The following is a 15,034-nucleotide window of genomic DNA, read 5'->3' as shown; positions in this document are numbered from 1 at the left end:
TCTTCCTGAAAAGCCATGACTTAAAAGGTCAAGCGTTAATGTTCAAACACATTTAAATGAATCCAGAAGAAAACATCCCTTTTACACATTCAAAAAATATATAGTTTTTTTTTTTTATAGTTATTTTTAACATGTGCTACAGTCCATGGGATCACAGAGAGTTGGACACAACTTAGTGACTGAACGAGAACGTTTTTAACATGCAATAAATTGTAAAATTCCAGCAATTAAAAAGCAGCAACAGTTTAGAGATTTTTCTGCCCACCTCCTACCTTCCCACATGCACCTCTCACCCCATCTTCCTATGAGAATGTATTTGTGTGTATTTGTTGGCATAAGTCCAACGCATCCCATCCCATCACGGCTGACACAGGCTTCATGTATATAAGCAGGATGCCTCCCATGAGATAAAGTAGGAGAAAGTAATGCTATCCCTGTCAGAAATCAGGAAACAAGGCAACTGGAAAAAGAATAAAAAGGAAACTTTACCTGCATGTTTAGTTGGATCGTAAGAAAAAACAGACAAGAGGTACTGAAATCCAGGTCTTGTTAGGGACAACATTACCTCTGAGTAGCTGAAAAGAATACAGAAAGGCATGTGTTACATTTCTTTACAAAGTCAAGGCCTGCAGAGGACCAGAGGCAGGGAGGGAAGCCCAGTTTTCCTTTCATCTGTTACTGAGTTTAATTCTCCGAAAAATCACGTGAAGTCGAGTCTTACTCTAAACAGCCAGAAATGGGCTCAGCAAATGATGTTAGATTACCCCCTAAGCCGGGAGATAGAGAAGATGGGAATCAAAAGGAGCTCTTGGGACTTCCCTGGAGGTCAGGTGGTTAAGATTCTGCACTTCTAAAGCAGGGGTCGTGGGATCAATCCCTGACAGGGGAACTAAGATCCAAATGCTTCAGAGAACAGACCAAAAAAAGAAAAAAAGAAAAGGAAGCCGGGTTCAGGAAGGAGCCCCTCAGACCAGAAGACGTCAAATAAAGTGGAGGAGAGGCTCCTCCCAGCGTGACGTGGACCCCGGAGGCCGGTCAGCTTTGAACACATATGTCCCGAAGCACTGCCAGTTCTGGGCATCTGTGGGAAGAAAAGATGCCTGGGCTTCAGTCATCCCAAGACTGAGTCAGTAGGTTTGCTGTGGGGCCGGGAATGCTGCAGTCTAACAAATATTCTGGGTGACAGGGTGCTCGCCAGGGGCTCAGATAAAGAGGCACAGAACAATCCCTTTCCTCTCTTTAGCTGGAGAGAAGACTCATAAACGGGCTTCCCAGGTGACACTATTGGTAAAGAAGCCATCTCCCAGTGCAGGAGACATAAGAGATGCAGGTTCGATCCCTGGGCCAGGAAGAGCCTCCGGAGGAGGGCATGGCAACCCACTCCAGTCTTCTTGCCTGGACAATCCCATGGGCAGAGGAGCTCGGTGGGTTACAGTCCATAGGGTCACAAAGAGTCAGATACAACTGAAGTGACTTCGCACGCCCTCACGCGAGACTGATAAACAGGTCAAAATTCAAGGGACGATGACATTAAAGTTCTGCAAGTATGGCATGACCCCCAGTGCTACTGCAGCTGTCCTTTGGATTTGGAGCAGGTGTCCTGGGCGCCAGGCAATACCACTTCCCAGCCGTGTCTGATGGGTTCAGAGTGGGGACCAGATGCTAACAGGGCCCACCAGCAGACCAACCAGGAGACAGAATGATGAATTTGACCCATCAGATGACTCCACTGGGAAACTGAGTTGAGAGATCCAAAGCGAAGTTGCTCATAGACGGACCTAGAGATTGTCATACTGAGTGAAGTCAGTTAGACAGAGAAGGATAAATAGCCTATGACATCCCTTTATATACAGAATCTAAAAATAAATCATACAAATGAATTTATTTATAAAACAGAAACAGACTCGCAGTCTTAAGAGAATAAATTCACGGTTACCGGGGGCAGAGGGGAAGGATGGAAGAAGGGATAGTTAGGGAGTTTGGGATGGACATGAACGCACTGCTGGATTTAAAATGGATGGCCAACAAGGTCCTACCGAATAGCACAGGGAACTCTGGTCAATGATATGTGGCAGCCTGGATGGGAGCAGAGTTTGGGGAAGAATGGATATATGTATATGGATGGCTGAGTCCCGTTGCTGTTCATCTGAAACCATCATAACATTGTTAATGGGCTATACTCCAACATAAAATGTTGTTTGCTGTTTTTAGTGGATGAGTCGTGTCTGACTCTTTGCGACCCCATGGACTGCAGCCCATCAGGCTCCTCTGTCCATGGAATTCTCCAGGCAAGAATACTGGAATAGGTTGGCCATTCCCTTCGCCATGGTCTCTTCCTGACCCAGGGACTCAACCTGTGTCTCCTGCATTGGAAGGTGGATTCTTTACCATTGAGTCACCAGGGAAGCCCCTAATATAAAATAAAAAGTTGAAAAGAAAAGAGAAAAAAAAAGAGGAGTTGATGGTTCACTGTGGTTTTTGAACTAAACACTGGAGTTGCTCTGCTGGGCGGTGGCTGGAACTGAGAAGGCTAAGGGCTGTGAGTCAGATATGTGTGAACAGGGGTGTGTCAGTGAAGGAAGCAGAGTGCCGAGGCAGGACAGAGGAGATACACACGAGGAGGTGAGTGACTGCGAGAGACAGACAGACAGAGATCAACAGGCTGCAGAGCTCTGGGTGAGGAGCTTTGGCACTTGGCGTACAGGTTTCCATCGGGTCCAGATGTGTTGCCAGCCCTGTCTGGAGCCCTGGGAGAAATCAAGGAGGCTGTCCAGGGTGGGGATTAGGAGAATGGGCTCCGCAAAGTCCCCAAGCTCAAAGTCCAATCCCTCCATCTACTGGCTGTGTGTAAGCTTGACAAAGTCTTTACCCCTTTGTGCCTCAGTTTCCCCATCTGTTAAATGGGGATAAGACTAACAATGAACACACAGGTGGCTGTGAGGATTCAGTGAGTTCACACACAGAAAGTGCTTAGAACACTGCCCGGTATGTAGTAAGCCCTCGAGTCAGTGACTTCTTCCTTCAGCATCCACGACATAAACTCCCCTAAAACACGAGCTGGTCTGAGCTGGTCGCTCTTCCTTGCATGTGAAAGAACCAGCCCTAAGCAAACTTCTGGGCAGAAACCTTCGCTTCTTAACTTTCTGATTCTCATTTTTAGGAAGAAAGAACTTGCTGTCCCCATAAAGTGATGAGTCAGACGGGTTCGGCAGGGTGTCCTGGGGCTCACCAGCATCCTTCTTCTTGGAATGCAGACTTTCTCTCTCAACTTGTTTCCAAAAATTCAGAAAAACGAGAGATATGATTGATGTCAGACCAAAGGCCTAAGAGTCACAGCAGAAAACACAGCCGTTCTCGCCCACATGTAATCTCAGCAGAGGACACCCAGTACTGAGGGCAGGACTGGGATAAAGCACTGAGTACCTTAAATGTAAGATAAAGTCGTGGATCTGTCCAGTGGCTCAAAATAAACAGTTATTCTGGAAACAAAGGCCAAGTGTTCTCAGGAGTTCCTGGGGTTGTGACCACAGACACACACACACACACAGGTGGCTGAAAGGGGAGAAAAGAGAAGAAGGGCACCAGGAATACAGAGTTTGTGGCCAAACTAGACCTGGATTCTCTAAGAGCTCCCGAGGAGCCTCATGACTCTTCCTTACCGTGAATTAAAGGGTTCAGGGGCCACTTGGAAGGCCTTCATTTCTAGGACAGAGGAGACAATAGTGGCTGCTGGGAAACAGTGTATTTCCCTGTCTTTGAGTCTAATTTGTTCTCAATTATTGACTCAACACATATTTATTAAGCTTTTCCTATGCGTTAGGAGAAGGAAAAGGCCACCCACTCCGGTATTCTTGAAGCCTGGAGAATCCCATGGACGGAGGAGCCTGGTGGGCTACAGTCCATGGGGTCGCAAAGAGTCGGACACGACTGAGCGACTCACTTTCACTTACTACGCGCTAACATTTTATATCTATCTGGGGTTGGCCAAAAAGTTTGTTTGGGTTTTTCCATAGCAGCTTTTGGAAAAGAACAGAACCGGAAATACAGAAATGACGAGGGCCGATACCAACGCGCACTTGTTCAGTTATTTCCCCAATATTGTGTGTTTTTAGACACAGTAGGAACTTAACGCGTATTTGTTGAACACTAGAACGAAAGTTTCCAGTAACAGGAGAACTGAAGCGATCGCTGAAGGAGGGAGTACAGGAGGGAGGCAGGAACAGTCCCACTAAGGATGGTCCTTCAGGGAATGAAGACTTCCAAGCATGTGAGGGAGGGAAGGGCCCCAGAGAAGGAAGAAGAGAGGCGCAGTGTCAGAAAGAAAAGGGAGAAATACATATTAAGAGGATGTGGCACGGTCTAATTAAAAAAAGATGAGGTGTGGCAACAAGCGGAATTCGTCAAACAATTCACTTTTAAAATCTGAGATTTCTTTTCACTGATGTATAGTCCCAACCCTTTCTGCCATGTGCTATGAGTCTGCCTCCATAAAACTAAATAATTCAGTATTTATGTGCCACATCCACATACGTCTGTGAATGACATCTGGGTTGGAAAGTGCATAGGAAGGATCACATTTTACTCAGTACGCCTGCTCACAGTTTAATTTTCTAATAAGAGCAGGTGCAGACAAATGGCCACTCAAAATATCCAGATCAAAAGCCCTAATACAGTAACAGCTAATATTTAAACTGTCATTTAGGGTCGACACGGCACTTTCTGCACGGGTCATTTCTTTCCATTCCCACAACAACCATAGGAGGGGGCTGAGGCATGGGCGTGGCTTTAACTATTTTTATTTATTTTATTTTATCTTATGGCTGCACTGCAAAGTGTGTGGGATCTTACTTCCTACACCAGGGATCTGCAGTGGCAGTGTGGAATCTTAATCCCTGGGCCAGCGGGAAGCCCCTGAATCTCAATTCTGTCATGCACTTGCTTGCCACCCTGTGGACATGTAACTTTTAACCTCTCTGACCTTACTTTCCTCATCTGTAAAATGGGAATAATGACAGCCTACTACCTCACAGGGCTATTTTGTGGATGAACTTGTTGATTGACATAAAGTATTTCAACAAAGTCTGGCACATGGCAAGAATCCAACAAGTATTATTAGCTGGTAGGGTCAGTGGAAGTGATGAGGGTGGTGTGAGTAGAAATATTACAGTTTTACAGAGCAGTAAACTGAGGCTTAGAGGAACTGAATGTTCTGACTGAGGTAACACAGCTTAGAAGCGACAGAGCCACAAGTCTTGCACCCACGTCCTCGTGGCCAAATCCTACACTTTTCAGACCAAGATACTGTTGGATACAGGTCTTCTACTTCCAAATACAACAACCTATTCCAAACTAGTAAAAGTCTAGGAATCTTCTAGAAACCAGAAAAAGTATTAGATACTGAATTAAGACTAAAAAGGAGAGGAGGGGGGGGAAACAACATAATTAAAGACACCAAATCACTAACCGTTTGCGATCACCTGGATTAACAGCGACTAAGGCTCCTCTATCCCAAATCCTGTCAAATTTGCCAATATTTGCCCTACCAGAAAGAAAAAGAAAAAAAAAAAAAATGCTGTAAGAATAACGAAATCTTTAACAAGACAGGGCTCCCCACGGTATGTGCTGGAACCTCACCAGCGGTTAAGGAGGTGGGATCTCATAGATGCTTTCCCTCAGAATCTCTGGGGATGTGCTGACACGTGTGTGTGTGTGTGTGTGTGTGTGTGTGTGTGTGCGCGCGCACACGCGCGTGTAGCTGTCCATTTCCGCCTAGTTCTAGGGACAGCTTGGACTTGGGAGCACAAAGGAAGCTCAAGAAACAGTTTGCAACAACTCTGCTCTCAGCCCCTGGAACAGGTATCAGGAACTCTCAGAAGAGATCTCCCCTCTGTCCATCTGAGACTGAAATGCACTTCCGTTACAGACACAGGTGTGAAGTGGAAGGCATTTTCTTCCCCTCCTTTTCCCTACCTTCCTAGGATCAAAATAATTTTTCCAGAGCTCAGAAGTTACCCAAGGACAAAGATATCACATGTGCAGACATGTAGGCTCCAGTAAAAACAGCTGCAGAACCAGACTCAAATGAATGTTTCATGGATGCTACTGCGGAATTGGATGGAAGTGACAAAAAGATTCTTAACCTACCTCATCACTGTCCAGCAAACACTCAAATTTTTAAAAGTGGAGAGGAAGACATCAGTCCTACCTGGGAAGATCAAAAAGGTTGCAGCAATACAGTGAAATATTCCCTGAAGAACTCTGCAATGAAAAAGTAAAAAAATATATATATATCCACTTTATTAGGAGGTACCTGAATGGAAAAAAAAAAGAAAAAGAGGGGACAAAACAGAGCATAGGTAGTAGGGAAAGAATATGTAATTAAACATAAAGGACATACTTTCATGGCAAATCATCTTTACCCATCATATTTTAGATGTTTATTTTTTAAATTGCAAAATAAATATGGACCATATCATAAAGAATTTACCTAATAAATAAAAAACCTGCCTGCCACCACCTGAACAGTAATTTTCAATCATTTCGGTGAGTTCCTCTCCATTTTTCCCCTCTCACTTCCTGCACCTTGCAACTTTTGCAAATATTTTTTAACTGAAAATAATTTTTAATGGTACTTTAAAAAACTAAAAACCAGTATGGGATTCTTTGGGATCAACTCAAAAAGGAAAATCAGAGACTGGTTAACCCTGAAGATCAGTTAGCTCACTTCTGGAACTTGTTAAATTTTAGCAAGGTCTCGTTTAGCAGAATCTTGACATTTTAACTCCCTAAAGACCAGCACATAGATCGCTCAGTCACCAGGCAGACATTTATTTTTATTTTATTTTATTTTTCAGGCAGACATTTTAAAACTGCAGTTCTGTTGACTCCCCCGTTTGTCTCTTTCTTTCACTGGCCGATGAGCTTTTATTTCCCAAGCGTCTAGTGGACAGGGCTAGCCGGGGTTCTAGATGCTGCAGTGAATCTGATGCAGGCTCTGACCCCGGTGAGGACGGCCTGGTGAAGCAGGGAGGCGTGGGAACAGAGCACCGCGGTAGAGGATGGGCTGTGCTGTTCTGGTTGTGTGCCCAGAACTGTGGGAACAGAACAGAGCGGGGACCTCACTTCACTGCCCTCGCTTGGGGAAAGGAGGAACAAAAGGCGGCGGAGGAACCGGCGAGATGCATCTGCTGACATCGCGGGGGTGGGCGGCGAGGAGCCTGGGGCTGGGGGAGGGGCAGGGTAGGAGAGGTACTAAAGGACCTGAAAATACTGGATTTTATTCTGAAATGAGGCGCCAACAGAGGCTACGATGAGAGGCGAGCAGGTCTTTGCAGACCCGTCTAGAAACACAGGGAGGAGGGGTCTAGAGGCCAGGAGAACAGCCCATGAATGTCAACTCCAGTTGCAGATGGGACTCACTGGGTAGGTTTACACAGACCTGATGCCAGGCCCCACCTTGAGAGGTTATGATTTAATTAGCCCGAGCACTGGGAATCTTAAGAGATCCACAGACAATTTCAAAGGTGCCAGCAGGGCTGAGAACCATGGCCCCCATGAGGACTAGCCTCTCTGGACCAAGGCAACTGGGATTCTTAGATGATCTAAGGATGAACTGGGAAGAAGCTGTAAAATAAAGTACTCTCAAGCTTCCTACTGACCTGAGCGATTAATTTCAATCTTCAGAAGCGAGTACTTTGCGAGAGACTGAATGTACAACAAACCCACGGTGGCCAGACTGCACGTACCAACAACTCACGTCTGCTAAGAGAACTCAGACCCCTAGCCTCTGCAGCAAGCAGCCCAGGGAAGTCAGACCACAACCCTGCAGGACAGTGGTCAATTGACCGCCATCCTCCCTAATTTATACCACCACCTCTCACCCCCCTTCTCTTCCAACTCAAACACGCTTCCCAAAGCAGTCACCGGGGTGCTGTTAGCCGACAGCACCTGAAGCCTTCACATCTTTCACCAGGAAGCTTTCCCACCCCACTGCCAGGCTTTGCGCCTCTGCCAAACGCAATTGGCTGACTCCCGCTGAACAAACAGTCTCTACTTGTTCTCATTCGGGTGGATTCTGTTTATTTCCACATTATTACTCCAAGCCAGTGCAGCAGTTTCACTGGATCATTCTGGTCACAGGAAGAAGACAACTTTCAAATCTATCATTTCCAGCCCAGACGCTGTCCCATGCTTTGGAGACAGTTGCCAGTACCCTCTTATCATACTGCACGTCTTTTCAACTGATCATCTCCAGAACAACGCTCATTTTATCTGCTCTTTAACTTGTTTCTCCTTTATTCTCTGCCATCCAACCAGTCATCTGAGCTAGAAATGTAACCTCATCACCCTCTGGATTCCCACTCAGTTAATCACCAAAGCCTTCCCAGTGTGACACCCTAAACATGGCTTTAAGCCATCTGTTCCTCTAAGCACCCCATCGCTCTCCTAATGCAGCCCTTCAAGTTCTCTTTCCTGGACCATTGCTCACAACCTCCTATCTGGTCTCTCTGCCAGGGGGCAACCGCCCTTCAAACTCCTTCAAACTCGCTTCCCTTGAGGCTACAAGGGTGAAAGTGAAAGTGAAGTCGCTCAGTCAAGTCCGACTCTTTGCGGCCCCAGGGACTGCAGCCTACCAGGCTCCTCTGTCCATGGGATTTTCCCAGCAAGGGTGCTAGAATGGGTTCCCATTTCATTCTCCAGGGGATCTTCCCCACCCAGGGATCGAACCCTGGTCTCCTGCATTGCAGGCAGATGCTTTGCAATCAGAGCCACCGTGGCTGATTGCAAAAGAAAACCTGGCTTAAACCCCTGTGGTGCAGATGAGGTACCAGCCTCGCAGGGCGTCTGAGCTGGCTGGCCTGACGCCCCGCCTGTCCCAGCACTAACTGTCACCACACTTCAGGAAGCTCCCCAGAGGCTGCGTTAGGAAACTTCCCCCTCGGTTTGCTTAATACCCCCGAGTCATTTCACCGAGCTCCCGTATGACAGTCTCCTCCTCTTCTCTTTCCTCCTAAGCTAAGCGATTCTTTAGGGCAGGGACTGTGTTTTCATCTCTTCAGTGTCTTACGCAGGGTGTGGCACAAGACAGGCTCTCAGAAACATTTGTTGATAAATTAAAAAGCCAACAAATGCAAACCAAAAACAGCTATGCTGTATCTTTTTCTGCTCCTTATGCTATGTAAACTCCCAGTGAATCTGATGATTAAGAGGGGTCAGCTGACATGTATAGTGTCTTCACTTACTCATGCTGAGGAAAACCTTTTTGGGGGGGGTATGGAAATAACATTTGCCGAAACTGAAACACACCTTGAATATTTTGGCTCCAGGAATTTCCATAACTGGTTCTTCTGAGTAAGAAAGATTCTGCTCCATAAAAAATTCCCGTATCCCAAGCTCGCTGATTTCCACGCCTACTACACTGTGGCCTCGGTCTGCAAACCTGCAGAAAATCATATAATTACACTTAAAGTCTTCTTTCGAGTACAATGCTAAATAAAAGGGTATACACCAATGAGCGTATGTTTTCCTTAATTTTAAGAGATTTGCATGAATTTAGACTCACAGGGTTTCACAGAACACATAGATCCACAGAAAGCAGATTCATATATTCTCTTTATATTCTATATAATTTATATATTTGCAAACTCTATGCTATGTGGAGTTCTGAGAAAAGGGTTTATAGGACCTGGGGGCAAATTTAAAAGCTTGGAAAACTATACCTTAAAATGTTGATTTACTACCAATGGACTGGATTGGAAGAGTTTTTGATTTAATAGCATCCTATGAATTTGATATGCTTTTCAATTTCTCGAAATCAGCTCTGTCCAAATCGGGTGGAGAGGGAGGTGGGAGGGGGGATCAGGATGGGGAATACATGTAAATCCATGGCTGATTCATGTCAATGTATGATGAAAACCACTACAATATTGTAAAGTAATTAGCCTCCAACTAATAAAAATAAATGAAAAAAAAATAAAAGCAGGTTGAAAATTATGTAGGTAAAAAAAATAAAAATAAAGATAAAATAAAAATAAAACTTTCAGTGATGAGAGAAGTCTCTCTACCTGTGTTGTTCAATCCAGCAGCCACTAACCACATAGCCTAGGGCCCTTGAGACAAGGCTTGTATGATTCAGTTTAAACAGCCACATGGGGCTGGTAGATATAGTACTGGAGTACACAGCTCTAGAACATTAGCATCCATTTCTGTAACAGCGTTAAAATTTCCACGTATTTACACTAAACCCTATCCAGAAATTTATTTCATTACCATATGCAAATAGCTAGTATTTTCCTGATTAGCATTATGGTTACAGAATTCAGTCTGGGATCTTAGACTTCAGAGAAAACAACACTCGTGGCACAAATACCCAGGTACAGTATTGATTTTTATGCCACATTAAATAAACACCTAAGTCATTTATGCTATAATGCAATACATGCCTTCTTAAAATTCACTGCACCATGCAAAATCATCCAACAAAATCATGAAGTTTATGGGGATGGGAGTTGGGGTACACAGTAAAAATACTTTACTGTCCCAGTGGAATATTATTCAGTCATAAATAATTGAACTCTTGCCATTTATGATAACATGGATGGGCTCTGAGAATATTATGCTAAGTTAGATGAATCAGTGAAAAACAGCATATAATCTTGCTTACATGTGGAATCTAACAAAAACAAAAACAAGCTTATAGACACAGAGGCCTGACTGATAGCTGCTAGAGCCTGGGGGTGAGTGATGGGTGAAATGGGTGAAGGAAGTAAAAAAGTACAAATTTTTACACGTGGAAAAATGAAGCATAGCCTACTGTAGACTTGTGCAGGCTGGATTATACTGTAATGCATTGCCCTAAGAAAACCCAAAACCTAAGAAAACGTCCTAAACACTCTATGTTAATGTTTTTGAGTTTCAGCTAATAGATTATTCACATTGGATATCTGTATAGACCTTTAAAACACAAATTCATTATGTAAGTGAAAACTCCTCTAATATAACAACTTTTATACAGGAACAGTCATGTCCAACTCTCGGCAGCCCCATGGACTGTAGCCCACCAGGCTCCTCTGTCCATGGAACATTCCAGGCAACCTGGAGCGGGTTGCCATTTCTTACTCCAGGGTTTCCTCCCTTCCCAGGGATCGAACCCTCCTCTTTTATGTCTCCTGCATTGGCAGGCAGATTCTTCACCACTGAGCCACCTAGAAAGCCCATACAATTACAGTAGCTTAGTTCTGGCATTCTTATTACAAATGACTTTAGACCCTGAAGTCTAAAGCAATCTTCAGCAATCACATTTAATCGGCTGTTTCCTTATACCGTTTTCTGATCTTGCCTCAAAGCTTCTGCTAGAACTAGGTTGTTATCACTTATGACAATAAGACAATCTGTTCATAGAGTTAATGTTTTTCTTGCAGGTAATTTCCAAAGTAATTCTCTTGTCTGATTCAGTGAGTTGGTTAGGATGTAATGCTCTCAATTTCGTGGCCACCTAGACTCTTTAAGCCAGAGCAGCCTCTCACAAAATCTCTCAGCTACAAGTTGCCGGAGCAGTGGCAGGCTGCAAAAATGTCACTGCCCCCACTCAGAAATCCACTCCCAATGCATACATATTCTGTGGTTTGGCCACCTATATTTACATAGAGGAACAGAGCATTTTTAAGTTACTGTATTTTTCACTTACTAATCGTTTTCACATATTTTATTTTTCTTTCCTGCTTGATGATCAAAGTTCTCAGCGTTTATGCTTATAAATGAATAGTACGTCTTGGCACATAAGATAGTGTCTGTCCATCAATCATTACAACAAATTCTGTATAGGAAACAATTGTCAGGTTTGTGACTTTAGGGTAACCTGTAGTGAGAGTGGCTTGTTAATTAAAGTGAATTCTTTTCACAGAGAATTATTCACAAGAAACACGTTCTTTTATCACTGGTTTTATTAGCAATGATTCATGGAAACAAAAACTCCTATGTGCTGGTTGAGGGAGGGGAGGGCTGAGTTGAACTATGAACTATACACATTCTTGCCAAAAAGCTGTAATTCATTTTTCTGTCCACCTCTATTTAAAATATCTAAAATTAACTTAGCCACATTCCTAAAACACCTACAAAAACTAAACCATGCACAAAGGTGAAAGAGATTTAAGATGGAAGACTGGTTCCATCTTCCCCTTTCCCATCTCAATGGTTCTAAACTAATTCTTTTTCTTAACTCAATAAAGAAAGACAAGTTCACCCCTCTTTTTCGGCAGTCTTAACTGTTTGAGAATATTACCTCTATGAACCCATCAGTAATAGTCTACTAAATATAGAATCCCTGTACATTTCCTGAGAAAGGAACTTTTTAAACTTACATCCTAAATATTCACACACAGTATTTATCATCAAGACAAGAAAGTATGTTCATGCTTATCTGCTCATACCATTTCATCTCAACTGCTTTTCCACAAAGGGGGAAAAATACCCTCAGGGCTTTCTCGCCTTTAAGAAAAGTATCCAAATACTTCTTTAATAGCCTGGGAAGAAAAAAAAATTGTTTTAATTAGCCCAAGGCACAGAGGAAAGGACTACAATTATATAATGCTAAGTACTTTTCATGCATTATCTCACATAATATTTCCCAACAACTTTTACTCAGTAGAGGACCTTGGTTATTAAAATCTCCAATATACATATGAAGAAAACAGGACAATTAAGCAGCTCGCTCAGTCATGTCACTAGTGAGGGGTTGACCTGACCCAAATCTGGGACTTTCCTGGTTAGTAATTAAAAACAAAATTTTATTTTTCGTTAGTTGATATGTTTTAAAAATGGATACCTATGTGATAGAGAAGGAATGACAACCCACTCCAGGATCCTCGCCTGGAGAATCCCAGGGACAGAGGAGCCTGGCTACACTGGCTACACAGTCCATGGGATCGCAAGAGTCAGACACGCTGAGCGACTAAACCACCACCACCTGTGTGTATGTTCTGGGGCCAGCTACAAGGCAGAGATAACTCATACAATGGTTCTGGAATGATATCCCAACTATTATTTGGTGTGCAAATGTAATAATAATAACAACGTCCTCTGGGCAGCCAGGGTGGCTGCCTGGACGAAGGAACATCTGTCATGACCACTTTACTCGGCAATGGGCCATTTATTGCTGCTGCTTCAAAGCTGACTTCTATGACTATTACATTGCTCAGCATTTAGCTCACATTAATTTCTCTCAACTTCTCTTCTTCCACCATGTAGACAGTACTTTAACATTTGAACATATGCTATTGGAAAGCAAAGTCACAACACCACTACTTTTCAATATAAACAGATAGCAGCATTAATATAGCTTGAGCATCTGGGTATGTATAAACACACATGACCAACAAATAGATGCTACAGGGGATTAAAGAAAGACGTATTTCAAAAATTGAAGATACCATCAACTGTAGGTCACACCATGATCTATACTCCATGGGAAGAAATATCACTGCCAATTAAACCATGACATGCCACAGATGCATTCTGACTTCAGAGATGCTCAAATGTGAAAAACTAAACCTGTGCATCTTAAAAATCAGTCAAATAATGTGTACCTATATTACTATTTCTATTTCCAAAGTCAGTTTCTGATAGGGCATTTCTGTTATAGACCAACATTTAATATAAACAGAAGCATTTCTTACTGATGTCCTTGTTCTTGATGAAATCCAATTTTGTGATCCACCCACTTTTCTTGCCATTCTTCCAGAGTCAGCACTCGGTTTTTCTGAACCTCAGTGTTTGGGTACTCTTCACTGTCAAGCACCGCTCTTGTATCACCCATGGTTTTGTAGATGGCTCTGGCTGACAGACAAAGCCTAAAAATGAAAAATGTCTGTAATGCTATCATTTAAGGGCATTTCAATTCTATGACAAATGAAATAAAAACCCTAATATTTTCAGCAGTGTAGCATTTAAAAAATATTTCAACATTCAAGGAAAAGTCACACAAAAATTACTTTTCAGTGAGTCTGATAGTAAAGGCATACCTCATAACCCATCTTAGGAAGGATCTTTAAATAAACTGAATTACATCTTAGAGTAAAAGAGTTTAACTTGTTAAAAAAAAGAGAGAGGATAAAAAAAATAAACAGGCAGTATAACTTTTGTTAGCTGAGAATTTTTTTCTAACACTCATTCTTTTGCATTGGCAGGCAATTCTTTACCACTGAGGCACTAGGGAAGTCCCTTTAACATCTCATTTTTTAATTTTTAAAATTTCTTTTAATGTTTATTTATTGTTTTTAACCAATGTTATATTGTACACAATTCAGAGTTCTACAGAGCTATGAAAGCAGCAGTTCCCATTTCTAACGAGAGGCAACCATCTTTAATTCTTTTAGCTTAATATTGACATATAACTCAAAACACAACTCAAATACCATGCTTATTTTATATCTTAATTTTTCACTTCTAGGAAGCATCTAGAAAATATCAGCATTTAGCCCTCTTTCAACTTGCCAACACACACACAGACACACACACCACCTTCTCATTTTTCCTATTGTATCCAAACATACATAGCATATTTGTGATTAAATATTTCAAGTACACATTATAATGTCTAGAGAAATACTATTCTCAGCTAAACCATGTAGAATTCTATGATTACTTTTCCTGTTCTGTACAACTTTTTTATTCTATAGTTAATAACTGTCTGGCTTTTTCATTTGTAAAATTTCTATGTATTTATTACTAATTCAATGCTAAGTTCTCCCAATCTCCTATCAGCACACTCTCAGTGTCCTCAGTTATCAGATATCCTATCAATGTCACCTTAGAGAAGAGCCTTCTAACGTGGATGCTCTCTTCTCCTGGTACACAGCCGGCCTTCTGGGATCTTTCCTGATCATCATCCTGAAGCTTTCTTTTTTAGCTTGGGCTGGATCCCCTGTTTCCTTAATTGGCTATCCCCCCTTTTTTTGTTATCACCCTTATATTGGTAAAGTATAACCTTCAGCAGCTTTTCTGAGAAAGGGTGTATGGGAGAAAAGGGTTTCTTCTG

The 15,034-nt window shown here is 42.7% G+C and overlaps 1 protein-coding gene across 5 annotated transcripts in view; it reads right to left on the bottom strand.

Moving 5' to 3' along the window:
* TPMT (thiopurine S-methyltransferase) overlaps positions 1-15,034 on the bottom strand; it is a 278,788-nt gene that overhangs the window by 2,250 nt on the left and 261,504 nt on the right. For 4 of the 5 annotated variants that reach the window (XM_065912792.1, XM_065912793.1, XM_065912791.1 and 1 more), the window contains exons 2-7: positions 13,674-13,847; positions 12,429-12,521; positions 9,307-9,439; positions 6,206-6,258; positions 5,465-5,539; positions 490-575 (exon numbers count right to left, since the gene is read on the bottom strand). In XM_065912792.1, the coding sequence (XP_065768864.1) occupies positions 490-575; positions 5,465-5,539; positions 6,206-6,258; positions 9,307-9,439; positions 12,429-12,521; positions 13,674-13,813 (580 nt within the window). In that variant the 5' untranslated portion in view covers positions 13,814-13,847. Of the gene's footprint in view, positions 1-489; positions 576-5,464; positions 5,540-6,205; positions 6,259-9,306; positions 9,440-12,428; positions 12,522-13,673; positions 13,850-15,034 lie in introns of all 5 variants that reach the window. The other variant, XM_065912794.1, reaches the window with a different exon arrangement.

Source organism: Muntiacus reevesi, chromosome 20 (genome assembly GCF_963930625.1).
Source record: "Muntiacus reevesi chromosome 20, mMunRee1.1, whole genome shotgun sequence".
Classification (NCBI taxonomy): Eukaryota; Metazoa; Chordata; class Mammalia; order Artiodactyla; family Cervidae; genus Muntiacus; species Muntiacus reevesi.
Note: the sequence above shows the minus strand (reverse complement) of the source record. Positions and strands in the feature narration are given on the sequence as shown.